General features: G+C 46.7%; 1 protein-coding gene across 10 annotated transcripts in view; it reads right to left on the bottom strand.

The window, feature by feature from the left end:
• The window catches only part of PROM1 (prominin 1), a 136,755-nt gene that overhangs the window by 57,037 nt on the left and 60,113 nt on the right, over positions 1 to 19,605 (bottom strand). For 8 of the 10 annotated variants that reach the window (XM_058723032.1, XM_058723040.1, XM_058723030.1 and 5 more), the window contains 2 exons: positions 9,677 to 9,732; positions 1,190 to 1,216 (listed from right to left, as the gene is read on the bottom strand). In XM_058723032.1, coding sequence (XP_058579015.1) covers positions 1,190 to 1,216; positions 9,677 to 9,732 — 83 coding nt within the window. The remainder of the gene's footprint in view (positions 1 to 1,189; positions 1,217 to 9,676; positions 9,733 to 19,605) is intronic. The other 2 variants (XM_058723038.1, XM_058723039.1) reach the window with 1 other exon arrangement.

Below are 19,605 nucleotides of genomic sequence, written 5' to 3'. Positions count from 1 at the left end.
GGTGGGGACGGGGGAGGGCTTCTGGTTCCCTAAACCGGAATTAGCATTAAGGTCATAAGCATATTGTGAGGGTCAGATAATTAAACGATTGAATGTGAAAACAGCCAGCCAAGTGCCCAGCACACAGCAAATATTCAGTCAATAGTAATTAAGTCTGTGGACAAATGCCTAAGAGGACCGAGGTGCACACGACACCTGAATATTATGTACTTTGAGATTAAGGATAAAATGCTAAAAAAAAAAAAAGTGGTTGAATTTTGCTTCATTCATCAAATACATGCTCCCGCTTAAACCAAGCCCTATTCCATGGCCACAGAGAGTCATTACCTACTGGTGCTTGTAATCTGCCCTTGAGGACCCACATCATCGGCCAATTGAGATACTCCAAACTCTTATTTCTCTATCATTTCCCAGAAAATGATCTAAATTATTTACTATTTTGAAAATATTTTTTTAACATTTTTTTTTTGAGAGAGAGAGAGACAGAGCATCAGTGGGGGAGGGGCAGAGAGAGATGGGGAGACACAGAATCTGAAGTGGGCTCCAGGCTCCGAGCTGTCAGCACAGAGCCCGACGCGGGGCTCGGACCCACGAGCGGTGAGATCATGACCTGAGCCGAAGTTGGATGCTTAACTGACTGAGCCACCCAGGTGTCCCAATTATTTACTATTTTAAAAGGAATTTAAAATCCTTTCTGAGTCCAGAAGACACTGAACTCAAATGCAGGAGAGAAGGTGTTTTCAAAATGTTCTAAATGCACTATGTTTACCTCCAAGTACAATTTTCACACTTGATACACAACCTTTCCAACGTTACTGACTCAATATTATGTCAAACAGTATCAGGATCAAGGTATATGTCATCTCAAGAGTTCACTTCTGGGTGAAGTCTGGCCAAGGTCTGGCAAAGACCTAACTGAGTTTCTGATACGCCAGGATCTCCAGAACGCTTTGTGGATTACGAGGAGAAGATCAAGATGGAAAGTTGCTGAGGTGGGTCGCTATTCTTTGGTGAACTACTAAAACTGGAAGAGAAGATTGATGACGATTCCATAAACAAAAATGAAAGGAGCCATTTAAAACACCATCACAACGGAGACGACAGTGGAAGGACAGGAAGTTCTGGCAGAAGGATCTCATTCCCCTTGGCTTTAGACAGAGTCACGAGAAACAGCAAACAAGGACTTTACCTTCAGGGTCAAGACTACATTTTCTGGCTGTGGAAGTCAAGGCAGTGGAGGAGTTGAGGAGAGTAAGGCAGACGCAGCATGCATCAAGAAAACAGAAAAAGTTACATGAGCGATTAACCACAACTGAGAACATTAACATTCCATACAGCGCAAATCAAGTGAGAGGTTGGTCCACATAAGCCAGGAACATAAAACTTGAGTGTTTATTAGAGAAACAAATGGAATTTACAGTTGGAACGTATATTTGGATTTCCTGAAATGTTCTTATCAGGATGCTAATCAGGTGTGGACAGAATGGGGGATATTAGAGGGAAAGTGACACAGGCTTGACACACGAACCGTGTGGTCTTTACACAATAGAGGATCAGCCACTGAACCCCAGCCGAAGGCAACAGTTTCCAAAGTGTCCTTTCTAAACTGAGAATCGGATGAGGTCATTCTCTTGCTTACCTGCATTTCCTGGATTCCCATCATGTTTAATTCCAACCTCTTAATGTGGTCTTGTTACTTAATCCTGGCCCCATGCCTTGTTCTTCTTGGCCATTCTAGTCCTAAGAAGAAGCCTCATGCTCCCCCTTCCTGCCTCGAGCTCCCTGGCAATGCCTCCTTGCCCAGAACATTATTCCCTTCACTCCTCTGCTCATGGGACTCAAGTCTGCCTGGATGTTGCTTCCTCCTGGAAATCTGTCTTGATAACCAGGTCTGGGTTTGCTTTCATCCCTCCTTCATGCTGCCTTGGAGCCCACACTTGCCGGTTGTCAGCATCTGCTCCCACAGGAGCCCTGCCTGAGCGGCGTTGTTTGCTCCTGGAGAGCAGAAACCATGAGGTCACGCCCACCGTTCTCTGGCAAGCACCCACCCGGGGACCCGGCATGCAACAGGTGCCCAGTCGGAAGCAGGTAAACTGGTGAACCAAGGGAGTTCCCTCAACGGTGGTCCAGTGATGGGGATGGACCACCCTGCAGGAAGACAGAAAAAGTAAGGTGCAGCGAGTTTCCCTTGAGGTGAAATTTGTTCAGTTTATCCTTTTGGTGGGGAGAGGGGGGTGGTATGTGCGTGAGAGGGGACAAAGTTAATACGGTGTTGTTGTTATGATGGGTGTTAAATGTCCTTGGGTGGCAAAATAAACGTTAGGCTCTGTGTCGTTCCCTGGGTTACTTTCTTGCAACTGTGTGCTCTGGGAAATCCAAAAGTTTGGAAACTATCGCTTTTAGATGGCAGATTTTCAGAGGTGGGAGAACAATGTTTGTGATATTAGTACCTGTTAAATGAGGCATCCAAAGTGTTGGGGTGGGCAGTTCAGGTACACATGCCCCCAGGGTCACATGGGGCATCTTGAATGACCCCGGACTCCCTTCCTGGGCATGGGCCCCACAGTCTCCCCAACTTACCACCATAAATGTGTGAAAAACACTGACTCCAGGCTCCTCCCCTAGAGCGGGTATCAGGAGATTTGGGTAAAACCAGGAGCCTGTCTTTAAACCAACCCTGGCGTCATGGCCTGATCAGGTGGGTTTGGGACACCTGCTCTCGGCTCCAAGGGCAGATGGTGCTGGGCTAGGGCCAGAGCAGAAGCACCTGTAAGCTACAACAATCAGCTGATTCTTTGGGACTTAATATTCCCACCCAGGAGTCAGTCTGGTCTGATGTATTTGATGGGGTACCAACAACCGCCCCCCCGCCCCGTCCCCGGTGGAGCTGGGTGAATCTTCATCTTTTTCCTGTTCGTGCCGGCTGTCACACAGTATGAGGTTACGACCGTGCGGTGCCGCAGTTTGAATCCGGCTATGCCGCTTTGCGTCAGTGACCCCCCACTCCACTTAATTACCCATCATCGTCTCCCGGGGACCTTTTGAAAAATATCAATAACCAGCCAGCCCTGACCCATTACATCAGAATCCCTGGGGGACGGGCCTAGGCCTTGTTGCCAATGCTACTCTGAGCCTTGGTTACCTTACTGATGGAATCTGGATCAGCAGAGGCTCTATTTTATGCAGTTTTTCAGAGACAACAAGAGAAAACGGTGAGAAGCAACATGCTCAGTGCCTTATTCTGTTCTAAACGCTTTAAATGTATGCGAGGTGAGTTAATACATGTGAAGTGCTCAGACCCGGGTGTCCCAGGGTCATGCTCAATCAATCGTCATCACCATCAGGAAGATGATGTTTAACAAGAAGATGTAACGATCAACACACGGTAGCCTTATTCCCATCCCTCAGCTCCAGCAAGCCCCAGACATGATCCTGGGCACAGACTGCCGTGCACTGCTTGCTCTCTAAATGCTTCTGAGATCTCTGGAAGGTGCTTCTCTTGCCGGGAAAGGGGAGTGTGCTCTTCCAGGCAGCATGCCCCGCTCTCCTGGAGGGCAGGAAACAGGGAACTCATTCACTTACCTTTCGCGGACATGCAGGGTGGGTTCCAAACACCACAATCCCATCTGGAATAACGACCTGACGTTTCCTAAGTGCCAAATCGATATCCAGTGACTGTCAGCACTGGTGAGGTCAAGAAAAGCAGCAGGGATGAGGCCCAGGCCCAGCACCTGCCCCCAGAGGAAGCGTCAAGAAAGGGAAAGGTAGAGGCGCCTGGGTGGCTCAGTCAGGTAAGCGTCCCACTTTGGCTCAGGCCATGATCTCACAACTCATGAGTTCGAGCTCTGCATCAGGCTCTGTGCTGACAGCTCAGAGCCTGGAGCCTGCTTTGGATTCTGTGTCTCCCTCTCTCTCTGCCCCTTCCCTGCTCACACTCTGTCTCTGTCTCTGTCTCTCTCTGTCTCAAAAATAAATAAACATTAAAAAGTTAAAAAAATATAGGGGCGCATGGGTGGGTGGCTCAGTCGGTTAAGTGTCTGACTTCAGCTCAGGTCATGATCCCACGGTTCATGAGTTCGAGTCCCACGTCAGGCTCTGTGCTGACAGCTCAGAGCCTGGAGCCTGCTTTGGGTTTTGTGTCTCCTCCTCTCTCTGCCCCTCCCCAACTTGTGCTCTGTCTCTCTATGTCTCTCAAAGAATAAATAAATGTTAAAAAAAAAATTAAAAGAAAGGGAAAGGTAATGAATGGAAGGTGAGGAATTTCATCCGAGGAATGAAATGAAGGATGAAGATACAAACCAGCCAACCAAAAGGCAGCCAACCAAGAGGCAGGAGTGGGGATGGACTGTGGCCACAAGGAAACAAATCCAGGAGGTCATTGCAAAGAAGCCGTCCATTCCGACGGACCGGGATGTACAGAATCAAAAGATGGAGGTGACAGGCGTTGCTGGGACAACTGTCCCCTGGAAAGGTTTCTAGAGGTGCAGGTGGCACTCAGGGGTTGCTGGTGGGAAGCGATGGGAAGCCATCCACCTACACTCCACACTACGCATCCTTTGAAGACAGGAATTGTGTCCTTTTATTTCCTTGGGGGGGTCACCACCCGACAAGCTAGGCTGAGGGGCTCTCTCTGCAGAAACTCCACGTGAGCTTGGTGGAGGGGGAGGTCATGCTGTTTTCCCTGGGTTTCCGTCAGCCGGCGCTCAGAGAACCCGGGAAGGGGTTCGCCCGCTCTCTGATCCCCGAGGGAATGACACCCAGGGGCTTGGCGCAGCTCAGGTTGTATCTGGAGCACGGCGCTTGGCACACGCTGAGTGGACAGATGAGTTGCCCGTGTCATCTCTACCTTAACACCTCGAGTGAAGACAGACCACTCCTGTAAAGTCTAAACGGGTTAATACTCGTAAATCATGACCAAGGGTACCTGCCTCACTGTGCGTGCTGTAGAGACGCTAGAAACCGGCGGTTATTAGAGCCGTTCCTCGGATTTCCGCGGCTTCGTCTGCCGGGTCCTCCCTTTCCCTCATTTCCCTTCCCAGGGTTAATTACCCACTGTAACATTTTATGGTTTAATAAATAAAAGGCATGGCACTGAGGCTGTGACGGTCTTCTCACACAGCTCAGAATACTCAACGCGAGCTGCTTCCAACAAATTAGTCACTTTAGGACTCCAGTACAGTGGCTCGGGTTGAGCTGAATTTTTGTTGGCCGCGCATGTGTTGGTTTGGAGTCAGACCGGTCCCGGGAAGGATCCCACCTTCACCACTTAGTCACTGGGTGACTTTGGGCAAGTTCCCCAGCCTCTCCGAGGGCAGGATTTTCTTGAGCGTGCAGCGCAGAAATACTTCTGCCTCGGACAGGTTTCATTGTGGGGGTTGGAAACGATGTCAAGTTCGGGCGCCTAGGTGGCTCAGTCGGTTAAGCGTCCGACTTCGGCTCAGGTCATGATCTCACGGTCCGTGGGTTCGAGCCCTGCGTCGGGCTCTGTGCTGACAGCTCAGAGCCTGGAGCCTGTTTCAGATTCTGTGTCTCCCTCTTTCTTCTCTGACCCTCCCCTGTTCGTGCTCTCTCTCTCTCTCTCTGTCTCAAAAATAAATAAACGTTAAAAAAAAAAAAAAAAAAAGAAAGAAACGATGTCAGCTCATAAGCCAGTGTTGGCCCAAGGTGGACAAGAAACGGTGGCTGTTGTCATTACAGAGAGGACGATGACCCGGTGTAAGCTTCAGAAGCAGTGGAGAAGCTTTGTGCTTCGAGCCTCATGCTCATAAAGAAAGGCTGTAGCTCTCGTTTGCGCTACATGCCTTGAGGTCTCAGTTCGTTTATTTGTTTAATATTTAAAAAATTGTTTTTAGAGACAGCACAAGTGGGGGAGAGGGGCAGAGGGATATAAAGAGAGAATCTCAAGCAGACTCTGCGCTCAGCATGGAGGCTGACGTGGGGCTCGATCCCACAACCCTGGGATCATGACCTGAGCCGGAATCAAGAGTCAGACGCTCAATGAGCTGAGTCACCCAGGTGCCCTAATGAAGTCTCAGTTTAAATGCATCCCAGGTGCAAAACCACTCTCCCTCCTCGGGACGTTCTTGTTCACGGCCCTCTATCAGAACTTCTTGCGTGATGTGTGTCCCCCTCCACCTCCACCAGTCCAGCTGTGGACTGCATTAGTCTGCTGGAGCTGCCTTCACAAAGTGCCACGGACCAGAGTGCTTGAACAACAGAAAGGTGTTTCCTCACAGGTCTAGGGCCTGGGAGTCTGAGATCAAGGTGTGGGAAGGTTTGGTTTCTTCTGAGGCCTCCTTGGCTTGCAGATGGCCGTCTCCTCCCTGTGTCCCCACACGGTCTTTTCTTTGTGTGTGTCTGTGTCCTAATCCCCTCTTCTTATAAGGATACCAGTCAGACTGGCTTAGGACTCACTAATCACCCCGTTTTAAGTTAATTACCCTTGTAGTGACACTATGTCTCATACGATCCCTCTCCGAGGTGCTGGGATTACGACTTCAACGGATGAATTTGGGGCACAATTCAGCCCATAACATCCATGCGTATTTCTTATCCCACAACCTCCCTTCCACCAGCTGAGAGTTGGCGGAGTAATGGCCACCCTTTCACAAGTTTGTCCCCTGCGACACACTGCTCCTAGCCAGCACTCTGTAAAATGGATACATGAAAGAGAGAAGTACATAAAAAAATGTCAAGGAGGAGAAGGGGCCAAGGATCTTAAAATATTACCTTTAACTTTCAGCTGAAGTATAAAGAGGAGGCAGTTCTGTGAAAAGGAGTCCTATTTCCCTCCCAAAGTCGGGCCCAGCGCTTGGAGCAAAAGGTCAGCTGAATGCTTCTGAACCTCCTTCTGAAGAGAGTTCACTAAAAGAACACCCAGCTGGAAAGTCACTGACCCCGCGGCCCAGGCTCCTCCGCCATCTGAGAACTCACCAGAAGAGGAAATGCTCGACTCAGGACAAAAGCTGAAAAGACTCCCCAGGGCCCCTCGCCTGGACAGACCTTACCTGTGAGTGCAGTAATTAGAAAGCCAGTGGGCACTGGTCAGTGTAGAAGACGCTGCTGGGGCTCCCACATCTCTCAGGCCTCAGTCATCTCCATGTACCTCCTCAAGCTTCTAGCTACTGGCATCTTTCACTCTGTGCTCGACAGCCTTTTCTGGTACCACGGCAGGTCAGAAGTGCTTAGGGCTTAACACAGTCCCCCACCCCCACACCGCCCCTAACCTGTGCCCCTTCAGTCTTGGTGTCTGGAAACCTCAGCTCCCTCACACTTCCCAGGGACTAATTTGGACACTGGGGTTTTACACCATTGCCCCGGCAATTCTACAGGATGAAGCTTCAGCCGTCCCCTGTGGCCGGTGGCTTAATGCCACACCCTTTCCAGGCTGCCCTCTCTCCCTCGTGTTACCTCTCCACTTCCTGGCCAGTGTCCCCTGCACCTCCCAAACCAATGACGTGACCGCGAGGCCTTGACTCAGGGTCTGCTTCAGAGGACTCCAACCCAACACAGCCGGCATACGTCAGACTACGAGCAATCAGAGAGCGCCCCTCCTGAGGTGTCTGGCTTCTCCGGTGTCTCTGCCTAACCAAATCCCTCTTTCTTGGACAACAGTGGAAAACGTGACTCGATCCCAAGTGAAGGGGGAATTCAGGTCATGCATGAGGACTCAGTGCACTTGTCCCCCATGCCAATGGTGTTGGTCCATTTGCAAAGGCACCTGAGGTGGAGAGGAAATCAGGCACCAGGGAGATCCCCAATTTCACAGGAGCTCCAAATCTAATACCAAGCCAGCCATAAAGGACTGGCCCAACTAAGAATCTCACCACGGGTAGTTGCTGAGGTGCCCAGAGTCACCTCAAGGTCTCAGGACCCCATCCTCAGAGGCCTGGACCAGGTGAAGCACAACCCCCACCCATTCTTTGGCAGAACTAGCTGGCATTCGGGCCAGGCTGCTAATGGCACGCCATTTTTCGATATCAATGTACAAGCAACAGTCATTTTGTTCTGCCCAGGGATGCAAGCAGACATCGGCAACCACGTTTGGGAGACATAGGAAGCCACGGGCATTTCACAACGAAAATGTTTTTCCACAGTACTAGGGAAGGCTGTGAGCGCTAGAGAGAAACTAATTCGTGTCAATGGTCTTTAGATAAGGCTTACCCTTTGGCATCTGTATTTGTTTTCTCTTGGGTATCACTTTATTGCAAACTGAGAATATGAGGCACTGTCACCTCCGCATCTGAGGTGACCATTCACTGGGCGAGAGATTACTGCCCTCCCCATACATTGCCCCCACCACACTGGGACACTGTCATTCACGTTTGCTGTGCTGGCCATTCAAGAATGTCCCCCGTGTGTCTGCTTATATTGTTCTCTTGATAACCACTTTCAGGAGAGGACAAAGTACTTAATCCTTCAGGACTAAGAGCCTGACAGATTCAACTATTTTTTTTTTTTTTAATTATCCTAACATTCAGTACAACAAGCATCTGTTTATTTCACTGGCAACCTGCACTCATCGCAAACCAAAAGCAAAGGACACTCTTGTGTTTGGGTAATCCATCACAGATGCAAACAGAATGAATGCGCGACACCTTGGTATTCAGCAGGGGCACGCGAGGTCCTTTAATACTTTCTGAAAATACCATCTGCTCATATTAGCGAGCGTTCAGGGTCCCAGGCCGCCTTTCCTTCCTCTCCACTCTTTCACACCTTGTCCTGGTGGCTCCCGTGGTCCCCGAAGCCTCGAATGCCAGCAAAGCCACCTCCCCACCTGCTCCAGCCCTGCTTATTCTTCTTTTTTTACAACAAGCCCCCCAATCACCTTTTATGCAAGAACTCCTGGTCAGAATTACGTTTTTTCACCTACGTTCCTCTTCCTGTTACTTATAAATCTACTTATTTCCTTCTTCTCCTTCTACTTTAAACAATCAGGTATGGTCTCTGCCATCTGGCTCTTTGCCTCCTGAGATCAAGGGCGATTTTCCTTATCCTTAGCCCAGGCAAGTGCACACACAGAGCTCTCAATACACCTGTTCCTGTGTGAAGCTGCTTTTTACCAAACTGTATTTTATTTTTTTATTTTTTAAAAAATTTTAAATGTTTTTATTTATTTTTGAGAGAGAGACAGAACGAGTGGGAGAGGGGCAGAGAGAGAGAGGGAGACACAGAAGCTGAAGCAGGCTCCAGGCTCTGAGCGGTCAGCACAGAGCCTGACGCGGGGCTCGAACTCATGAGCGTGAGATCATGACCTGAGCTAAAGTCGGAAGCTCAACCGACTGAGCCACCCAGGCACCCCTACCAAACTGTATTTTGAAACAAAGTACACATCCCTGTTTCTAGAAATGTTCAAACAATTCTACTTAGTCTGGGAGTTCTCTCCTCCCGTAGCTAAGAGAAACCTACCCCATTACTTCCCTTAAGGAAATTTCAGTTTTTAAATACAGAAATACATACAGCTTAAAAGGTGAATGTTTTTTCAAACGCTACTTTTGGAATTTCTGCTTTAGAAATCAAAGGGGATTTATAAGATGTTTCAATATTCCACAAAAATTCTTAGTCAAAGAAAATTATAAAGTTCATAGGTGAACTGATTGCTTAAAGATTTACTTTCAAGTCAACCAAAATTTTGTTCATACTTATTTTTACTAACAAATGTATCAATAAAAATTACCTTCTCATAATCAGTTGAGAGGTCAAACTTCTTCTGTAGAATTTTTCTTAAAATATCTGGGGGAAAAGTCACAAAACAATAGCAAGGTTACTTTTACAGTAAAAACACAACATGTATGTTTAGAAAATAAATTTTATATATGCTTACAAATTATTGTACCTCTATGTAGTATTCTTATCATTTTATTTCTATTTCTTAAGGTAGGTAAATAATTAAGCTATGAGGCTCTAAACAGAAGCAAAGAATGGAGGGCAAATATTTTTGACTTACTATTTAGCAGTGGTGGAATTAGACAGTTGCCATTTTCGAGTTTTCGGTTTCTCACAAGACACCTTGATAGTTACCAGCATATAGGTCCTTAATAATTACTGATAAAATGTTACACCGAAATTGCTCACTCTTAATTTTTTGAAACCACAAACAGAAATGCAACTTATTCTTTAGTGATTCTACATTTACATAATATTTTACAAATAAAAAGAACCTTACAATTAATCCAAGCAGTGCATGAAATCCTGAAATAATACGCAAAATGGTATTTTTCCCGCCATGTTCATTTTGGGCATTTCCAAATTCTCATATAGGTTAGGATTCACCTCTTATCCTGACTCACCAATCTAGCAATGATATGCCATGACTGATGCCCAGACAGAGAGAATAACTTGTCTAAAATCTGGGATGTGTGAGGAGGCCAGACCAAGGCCCAGGTGGGTCGTCATTTTTCTGCCCCAGGGTCCTTCCCACGCTGCACATTGTAATTCACCCTGGGAATGAGCTTCTGGAATGCTGTGGCTGTATCCTGTATACATCACTTCTAAAGTGCACTACAAGGGGCACAAAGGAAAACTTGTTGTGAATGCTTATTTAAAGCAAGAAGTATAGATTTACATGCCGGCCACCTCCCCGCAGGACTTTTTGGAAAACAACTTCTGACCTGCACAGACTAAACGCAACGACCTGCAAACTAAATAAAACAGATCTTTAAAAGGTGTGCTGTAGGAGCAGGGATCAAACTGGTAGGTTTGGGATGCTTACCCTATCCCTAGGGTACTGGGAGTCCTAGTTATTCATTCCTCCAAGGGAGACCCAAGGACGGGAGAAACCTGAGTCTGCTCAACCCCGCAGATCTCCTCCAGCCTTGAGCTAGTCACTTTGCTTTGGTTTGTTGTACAGATTAGGCTTCTGTTCTACATTTCATTGGATGAAAATGTCCACCGGCGATTTTTTTTTAATTGGGAATCATCCATTTATTTCAGTATATTTAATGACACAGGTGACGTTCCTGTGTGGCATTTTGGGATCTTGATCTGGTTAAGAGTTGGGATGGAGTCCAAGCTGCGCTACTTTCCACGGTGTCTCCTCCTGGGTGAAGAAGAATTACCTGCCACAAGCCTCCTCATCTGCCAGTGGGTTGATATTAGTCTCCACCCTCGAAGGACCACTTCAGGTTAAGTGAGATCATGCAGACGAAGGAAAACGGTACAGGGCCTGGCACACAGCGGGCCCTTCACTGTTCTGTGAAAGGGTTTTAGGAAATGTCTGCTGCAGAGCAGTACGCAAGGAAAGTATGGCATGGAAGGTGTTCTTGCGGCCACGGAGTATGCATTCACTTGGCTCATCTTTATAAAACCCGAATGAGAACTTTGAGTCTCTTCCGGGGAGCCGCCCCCTCCTTCCTCTCAGGTCACAGTGACCAGGTAAGCGGTGGGCATCCCCCACTGGCCTCAGTGGGCACATCTCTGAATGTGGTCCGCGGACCCCTTGGAATCGTCATGATATGTTCAGGGTGCCCACGAGGAGGAAGCAGAAGATGTGATCCGCCTTTCCACGGTGTTGATATTTGTACTCAGGGTGCAAAAACAACGGTGGCAAAGACTGTTGTAATTTAGCAGGAACCACATAGCATCCATTCTATTCTTCGCTGCCATCAACTCATGGAAAATAGAAGCTCAAGTCACGAGAATGATCTCGAGGATTATTACAATCATAGCGTCCGACTTCAGCTCAGGTCATGATGTCACAGTTTGTGGGTTCGAGCCCCACCTTGGGCTCTCTGCTGTCAGTGTAGAGCCCGCTTCACATTCTCTGTCCCCGACTCTCTCTGCCCCTCCCCAGCTCACCCGCTTGCACTCTCTCTCTCAAAACTAAACATTGTTTTAAAAAGAGAATAATCTTGATGGAGCATTAAAAACTCGTAATTGTATTAAACTTCAATCTGTGAGCAGCCATCTTTCTATTATTCTGTGCGAGGAAATGGTAGTGTGAGTAAGGTGCTTTTGCTGCACACCCGTTTCCAGCTGACTCCAGAAAGAGCCCTGGGTGCTGGTCTTGAGTTGGGAGCTAAACTCACCACATTTCTCACGGAGCACGATTTTCACGCAGAAGAAAGAGAGACAAACCATGGTTATCCAGACTTGAGGATTTTGGAGACACTTTCTTTAAAATGGAGGGAGTGGAGCCCACAGCTTCGAGAGGGCGACTCACAGGACTTGTTGCCAATGATAAAATTAGAGCATTTAAGCAAAAATTAGAATTTTGCAAAATCTGCTTCCCTGGGGTTGACAGACGTGGGATTTTACCACATCGTTCTCACCACACTTGAACACATGAAGCAGGTGCGTCTCTAACAGACTATGTGGAGGCCAGTGAATATGGGACACATGGATCACACGTTGGCCACGGCCCCAATGAGACAGTGCCAGTCTTCCAGTGCCAAACAGATGCTCCCAGCATTTGCCGGAAGATCCCCAGCCCCTCCCAAGTACCCGGGATCCCGGTGGTCCCGGGTGCTGAAGAAGGGTCCCCGCTACACCAAATGACACTCCTTACTGACAACTGACCCCTGCCCTTTGTCTGCCAGCTGGCCCCATCTCTCTGCCAAACTGATCTTTGCCGTGAGGACCAAGCACCCATCTGAGATTTGGGGGCAGGAATCTTCTCCCTCCCCCTGGTTTAAAGCAGCGCTGCCTAATAGAAATATATTACAAGCCATACAAGTAATTTCAAATTTCCTAGTAGCCACATTTAAAAAGTGAAAAGAAATGGGTGATTAGTTTATTTTACATTAATTTTAATAATATGCTGCCCTTAATCCAGATATATGCAGTACACTGTCATTTCTGTATGCCATCAATATAAAAATATTAATGAGCTGTTTTACAGTCACTAAGTATTCAGGTCTGGTATAGATGCGCTCAGTACATCTTAGTTCAGACTAGCTATAATTCAGGTGCTCAGGGGCCACACGTGGCCATGGCCTCTGTACTAGACAGCACAGGGTTAGAGGCTGTAGGTCACCGACCTTGCAGGCCTCAGTCCTTTTCCTCATCCTCCCTCCCTCCCTGTGACAGTGTACCCTGTCACAAGAACACAAAATGAGCATCCACCATATCCATTTGTCCTCTGCCTTCCCTGTGGATCTCTAAGTGGTCTCAATCCAGGTAAATGAACATCAGCACAAGGCCTGTAGGATGCAGCCCAGCATCTTCATTTGTGAGGTCTTGGCATTAACTCTGCTGTTCACGCCTCATGCGGGAACTCATGAGCCCCCCCCCCCACCACCACCGACACACACTAGGAAACTCCATCTCAGTTCTAACACGTTCGTCGCTGTTGAGAACTTTTAATCGATTATGGTCCATCTCAGAAAGCGTGTGGAAGACCCAGGGTCCCACTTCTGCTCCCCTACCCCCCCCCCCCGCCGCCGCCCCTGCCTGGGGGTCTGGCTGCACTACAATCCTTTGTCTTTGTCTCTGTCCTCCTGGCCAGCTTCCAGTGGAACCAATCTCTACCTCTGGATCTCCTACATTCCCAGAAAGTTCCAGGGATCCAGCACCATTTGTGGTACTGATGCTGCAGAAACATAACATTATCCAAAAGAAAGTGTTGCCTCCTTTTTGTAGATCAGACGGGATCCCTGAGGTCTGTGACTAGTTCCTTGTATTGCCTGGTGAGCGAGGTAGCCAGTAGCATTTGGATCACTAGTGTTATCCTGACCTCTGTGAGACCTCAGTGTGGACAACAATGGCCACCTTGTCCTTCCTAAACCGAGGGAGGATCTGTTCCGACAGAGCCTGATAGGCACTTAGCATGGGCCAGACAACTCCCAGAGGCCAAGGAAAGATCCTCCCTGCCCTGAACTCAGGGAGTTATCTGGCCACCTTTCCCATGTGGCAATTCATTTTCCACTATAGAAATCCCATGCTCTTTTCACAACATAACAGTTGTCTCTTAAGATATAGCAGTGGGAGGGAAATATGGACTCCAGTGAACGAAGAAGCTCTTGTCATGGTAGATTGTTTCTCAGCATCTGGTCCCATAAAGGGGCTCTGTGGGTCTTTCCAGAATGATGGTGGCTATGAGCCTCTCTTCATTCAACTCTTGGTACAATGCCCTCTTACCTGGGACTTTTAAATTTCGTGTGATGATGGAAATTAAGAAAGGTAGCAGCCAGGGCTAATTCTGACCTCTTGTGTCACACCATCAACTTAGAAAGTAAGTTGCTTCGGTTTGGTTGGTTGGTTGTGTGGTTTTTTGCTGTGTGTGTATATGAATAATTTCTCTATGAATTTTTTTTGATGTCTGAAGCCATACAAGTAAGATAAAATAAGAAAGTGCCTTGTGCAGGATCCATATATTAAAAAACCCATCTTCCTTATCTTAGTAGAAACACATCTTTGACTAAGTAAGATATTTCTGTTTCCTAACTGGGCTTCTTTTAATACACATGTAGGTTCTGGTCCAAGCTAGGCAAAATAAAATTCTACTCTTGGAACGTTCTCTTATAAAATGGATAGACAATTTTTTTTAATGTCTATTTTTGAGAGAGAAAGAGAGACAGAGTGCTAGTGGGGAAGGTGCAAAGAGAGGGAGACAGATTCCAAAGCAGACTCCAGGCTCTGAGCTGTCAGCACAGAGCTGGACACGGGGCTCGAACTCACGGACCACAAGATCATGACCTGAACCAAAGTCAGATGCTTAACCAACTGAGCCACCCAGGCACCCTTGGATAGACAACATAAAACAAACAAACAAACAAACAAAAAAACAAACAAAAAAACCCCAAACCTGCTGTTGCCAGTTGATTCGTCGGATTTGTGACAAACTTACGTGCTCTCACAAAGATCTCGTTGCTATCTATTTAATGAGACTTACCTGGCTAGGTCTCTAATTAAAAAGATACGCTACCTGATAGCTTCTAAAGTGTGTTCCTGCCATTTACTGGGAACAGAATCTCTCAAAGGTGCTAAATTATATTTAAAAGTTTTTTTAAAGAGATTTTTATATCTGATATAAATAAACATTTAGTATGTGGCAAGCCATTCTTAATCTATGTAAAACAATATTATTTGTAATGCAGTTCTTGAGAAAATATTTTTTTGGAATGTTATTTTGTTCATAGCTGGTAATTTTTCTGCCAAAGTATTCTAATCTTGGCTTGTTTTATTTTAAAACCTTTTAAAAAAGTTTAGTAAAGTTTTATGTGCAGGCCATTTTAATTAATCTTTTGCTCCTCTCTACCTGATGTTTTCTAGTCTCTTTAACTAGAATTTTTTTTTTTTTTAAATTTTTTTTTTTTTTCAACATTTTTTATTTATTTTTGGGACAGAGAGAGACAGAGCATGAACGGGGGAGGGGCAGAGAGAGAGGGAGACACAGAATCGGAAACAGGCTCCAGGCTCCGAGCCATCAGCCCAGAGCCTGACGCGGGGCTCGAACTCACGGACCGCGAGATCGTGACCTGGCTGAAGTCGGACGCTTAACCGACTGCGCCACCCAGGCGCCCCTAGAATTTTTTAAATGAAACCAAAAATTAAGTGATAAACTTAGAAGCACTATGGTGTTAAACATCAAAATTGAGAGATTAAAACATACAGAACAGGTTTTTCTTTGCGGACAAATCTTAGAAAATGACTCTTTTTTTTTTCCTTTTCTTTTTTAAATTTTTAAAAAGAATGTTTAGGGGCGCCTGGGTGGCGCCGTCGGTTAAGCGTCCGACTTCAGCCAGGTCACGATCTCGCGGTCCGTGAGTTCGAGCCCCGCGTCGGGCTCTGGGCCGATGGCTCGGAGCCTGGAGCCTGTTTCCGATTCTGTGTCTCCCTCTCTCTCTGCCCCTCCCCCGTTCATGCTCTGTCTCTCTCTGTCCCAAAAATAAATAAAAAACGTTGAAAAAAATTTAAAAAAAAAAAAAAAAAGAATGTTTATTTATTTTTGAGAGAGACAGAGCACAAGTGGGGGAGGGGTAGAGAGAGACAGAGACACAGAATCCAAAGCAGGCTCCAGGCTCTGCACGGTCACCGCAGAGCCCCGTGCGGGACTCAAACTCATGAGCTGTGAGATCATGACCTGAGCCAAAGTTGGATGCTCAACTGACTGAGCCACCCAGATGCCCCTGACTCATTTTTTTCTAAATGTCAAGTTAGATGTATTTGTACTCAGAACTCTTGTTAATGAAAATTAAACCCACGCCCGCGAGCGCGCGCGCGCGCGCACACACACACACACACACACACACACACACACACAAAGTAAGCTCTCTTCAGGCACTTGAAGTGTTTTCTTGGAAATGTGATTAACTAAGGGCGTAAACAGTGTGAAATGTTCCCTTGTGGAGCCACCACAGTGTCCCTCTTTGACCTCCAGGGACATTGTCTGAGACTCCAGTAGTGTGTGGGGCTCTCTATTAAGAGTGACTTAATCTAGTATTTTGTGCATGAAATCAACACTGTCACACTGAAAGAGATTGTTCAAGTTTTTACTAAAAGTAGCATAAAATGATATTCAAGTTCAACTTAGAAACCTACAAAAGTTAAGTTTGCGAACGTAAAACTTTCATGACTAAGTGTTACTTAAAACTTTAGTCATTTCTTTCCAGGCACGAAAGACTTTCTGCAGGCTCTTAAATTTTTTTTTTAAGTTTATTTATTTATTTTTGAGAAAGAGAGAGAAGAGAGAGAGAGAGAGAGAGAGAGGATAAGAGGGGGAGAGAAAAAGAGAGAACCCCAAGCAGTCTCTGTGCTGACAGTGCAGAGCCCGAGAGAAAGAGAGAGAGAGAGAGAGAGAGAGAAGATAAGAGGGGGAGAGAAAAAGAGAGAACCCCAAGCAGTCTCTGTGCTGACAGTGCAGAGCCCAATGTGGGGCTAGATCCCATTAACTGCGAGATCAGGACCTGAGCTGAAATCTAGAGTGGGACGCTTAACTGACTGACCACTCAGGCGCCCCTCTGTAAGCTCTTAAACATCAATTTGACAACTTGCCCCCCCCCCCAACTCTAGACTAAATTCCTGAGGGGACAAGGGGCAGGTAGGCACCAAGTGGAATGCCTGACAAGTGCAGATAAAACACAACCCTGGACAGTTCAAAAGTATTAACTTCGCAGATGTGCTGGTATTACGCAGGGTTGGAAGAGACAGAGGCATTCTGCCCTATGAGAAATGTTCAGTATGGTGTTTGTATATGATCCACTAACATGGAAACATTAGCGTCTCCTACTTCCATTCTGTACCTTTTCATGCTCTGCCTTTTCCTGTCCTTCAGCTTGTGGTACAGAATATGAATGCCCAGAAGAAGCCATGTGTCACCTCATTTTCCTTGGCCCACTGCTTGACTACATTCCCCAGCCCCCAAGCACTTAGATGGGACACATGACTTGAGTCCTGGCCAATGGAACATGGGCAGGTGTGCGGGCACAACGCTTCCAGACCCGGCCTCCAAAACCTCCCACAAGAGGTTTGCATGCACACCCTCTTTACCCATCTCCCAGCCAAATACGAAGGACCTAGTGGAGAATCCTGAAGCCCATGGTGATAGAAGGCCCATTAGATGGAGGGAGCCAGAGTCCTAGGACCTCTCCACTCCATCGCTTCTATATCAGACCATTAGACAGCATTTTTCATCAAAATTTGGGCTTGTTTGTTATAACAAATGGTGTCACGTTCCCTAACTGAAAAAAGCCTTAGCCAGTGAAGACTCCCAACATTTTTGTGCTGCAGGCATCCTCTACCTGTTCCCTGTCTTGCCAGCTTTGACGAAACAAAGGTTAACTCGTTTTTCTCAGGAGCAGGTACACATACACATAACACAGCAGACTGAGGTTTGGTGAAGCCATTATGTTGGCACTAATGGAGACAGATTTCAAAAGACATCTTCATTAAAAGGTTGAGCTTTCTGTGTTTATAAAAGAGAATGCGTGGCAAGGCATTCAAACCCAGAAATATCACTATAAAACGTGGTACAAGGTAGCTCAGATACAGCATCTTTCTAACTGCTTCTCATCTGTGGGTCTATAAAAGCTCTGGAAAACATCCACAGCCCTGCCTTAAATCTCCATACGCCCTTCAACAGCTTCACTACCAACTGAATTTTCCTGATCTACAAAACACATGTTCAAAACACGCTGATTCAGGCGTGTGTCTACTGCCAAAATATTTAAGGAAAATGCTCTCAGGTTACAGTGTGATCCTGGGAAGTTTGCATCGAAAAGGAGTTACGACTAAGTTGGCTTAAGATCTTGGGACCATCTCCAAGAGTCATGGGCACAACATGGCTGCTTAGATGGGTTGAGACCACCAGCTCCCAGGGCCAGGCTGCTCTTTCTGGAGCAGAAGGCCGATTGTCATCAAGATGACAAGTTAGTTGGTGAAACTGTGAACATTTATGTGGTTCCTACGCGGCCCTTGCACTTTCTCCAGAGCTCCCACATGAAGGGGTCTTTAGACTACAGACAGGAAACTCACTGTGGTTGAATCTTGTCCTCCCTCACTGGGCTCAACTTGCTGGGTTTTGTTTTTGTGTTTTAGAACTTCCATTCAGAGTTCCAATGAATGAACATTTATTTCTTCTCGTGTCAGGGAAATATTTCAATGTGAACAAATCGGAAATCTTCTGGTTATTTGGATTATTTGGTTCAGTTCACCTTTTATCAAGAAAAATGTTTAAGGAGCCAACTCATTGCATGAAATATGTTTAAAACTACATTAAGCCAGCACAGTAAGTATGATCAGTTCTGATATCCGATAGGTTAGTCGAAAGAGACAAAGCAGGATAATCATGCCTTAGATGTTTTAACTTAAGGCACATGAATACCCATTTGTTGCCCATCATTGGATGTGAAGCCAAGGTCCATTTTTGAGTATGAGTCCACTGGCCAGAATGGAGGTGAGTTACGGTAAAAGAAATCTCCTCTCTTATTTCAAGGTAGACTCATGCCAACCACTCCATCTCCAAACTGTACCCTTAGGGTACATGAGGAGGAGTCATTGTCTCACAAAATTACACCACCTACACATAGTGTGGGTCCTCCAGAGAAAGCACTTGGTGATCACAGACTCTGCCTCAAGATATGGGGGTCAGGGGGGAACCTGGCTGATTCGATTCTTCAGTGACTGAAATGGGGAGTGGAGGGGTAGGCTTTACCCCAGCTACACATTCCCTGCCCCCCAGTCCCCAGACATTGAAAATGATTGCCTATGTCAGTCAGGGTTCGCCAAAGAAACACCATCAATGAGCAAGGAGATAGAGATAGAGAGAGAGGAGGATATGTATTTATTTATTTATTTAATCTTTTGGTGAACGTTTAGTCACTTTTTGAGAGAGACAGAGTGTGAGCAGGGCAGGGGGCAGAGAGAGAGGGAGACACAGAATCGGAAGCAGGCTTCAGGCTCTGAGCTGTCGGCACAGAGCCCGACGCGGGGCTCGCACTCACGAACTGTGAGATCGTGACCTGAGCCGAAGTCGGACGCTTAACCGGCTGAGCCACCCAGGCGCCCCGAGGGTTTTTTAAAGAGATTATGGGGGTCAGACAGTTTGAAATCTTTAGAGCAGGTTGGGAACTCAGACAGGGGTTCATGTTACGGTCTCAAAGCAGAATTTCTTCCTCTTGGGGAAATCTTAGTTTTTGCTCTTAAGACCTTTCAGCTGATTGGAGGAGC

Source organism: Neofelis nebulosa, chromosome 3, assembly GCF_028018385.1.
Source record: "Neofelis nebulosa isolate mNeoNeb1 chromosome 3, mNeoNeb1.pri, whole genome shotgun sequence".
Lineage (NCBI taxonomy): Eukaryota > Metazoa > Chordata > Mammalia > Carnivora > Felidae > Neofelis > Neofelis nebulosa.
Note: the sequence above shows the minus strand (reverse complement) of the source record. Positions and strands in the feature narration are given on the sequence as shown.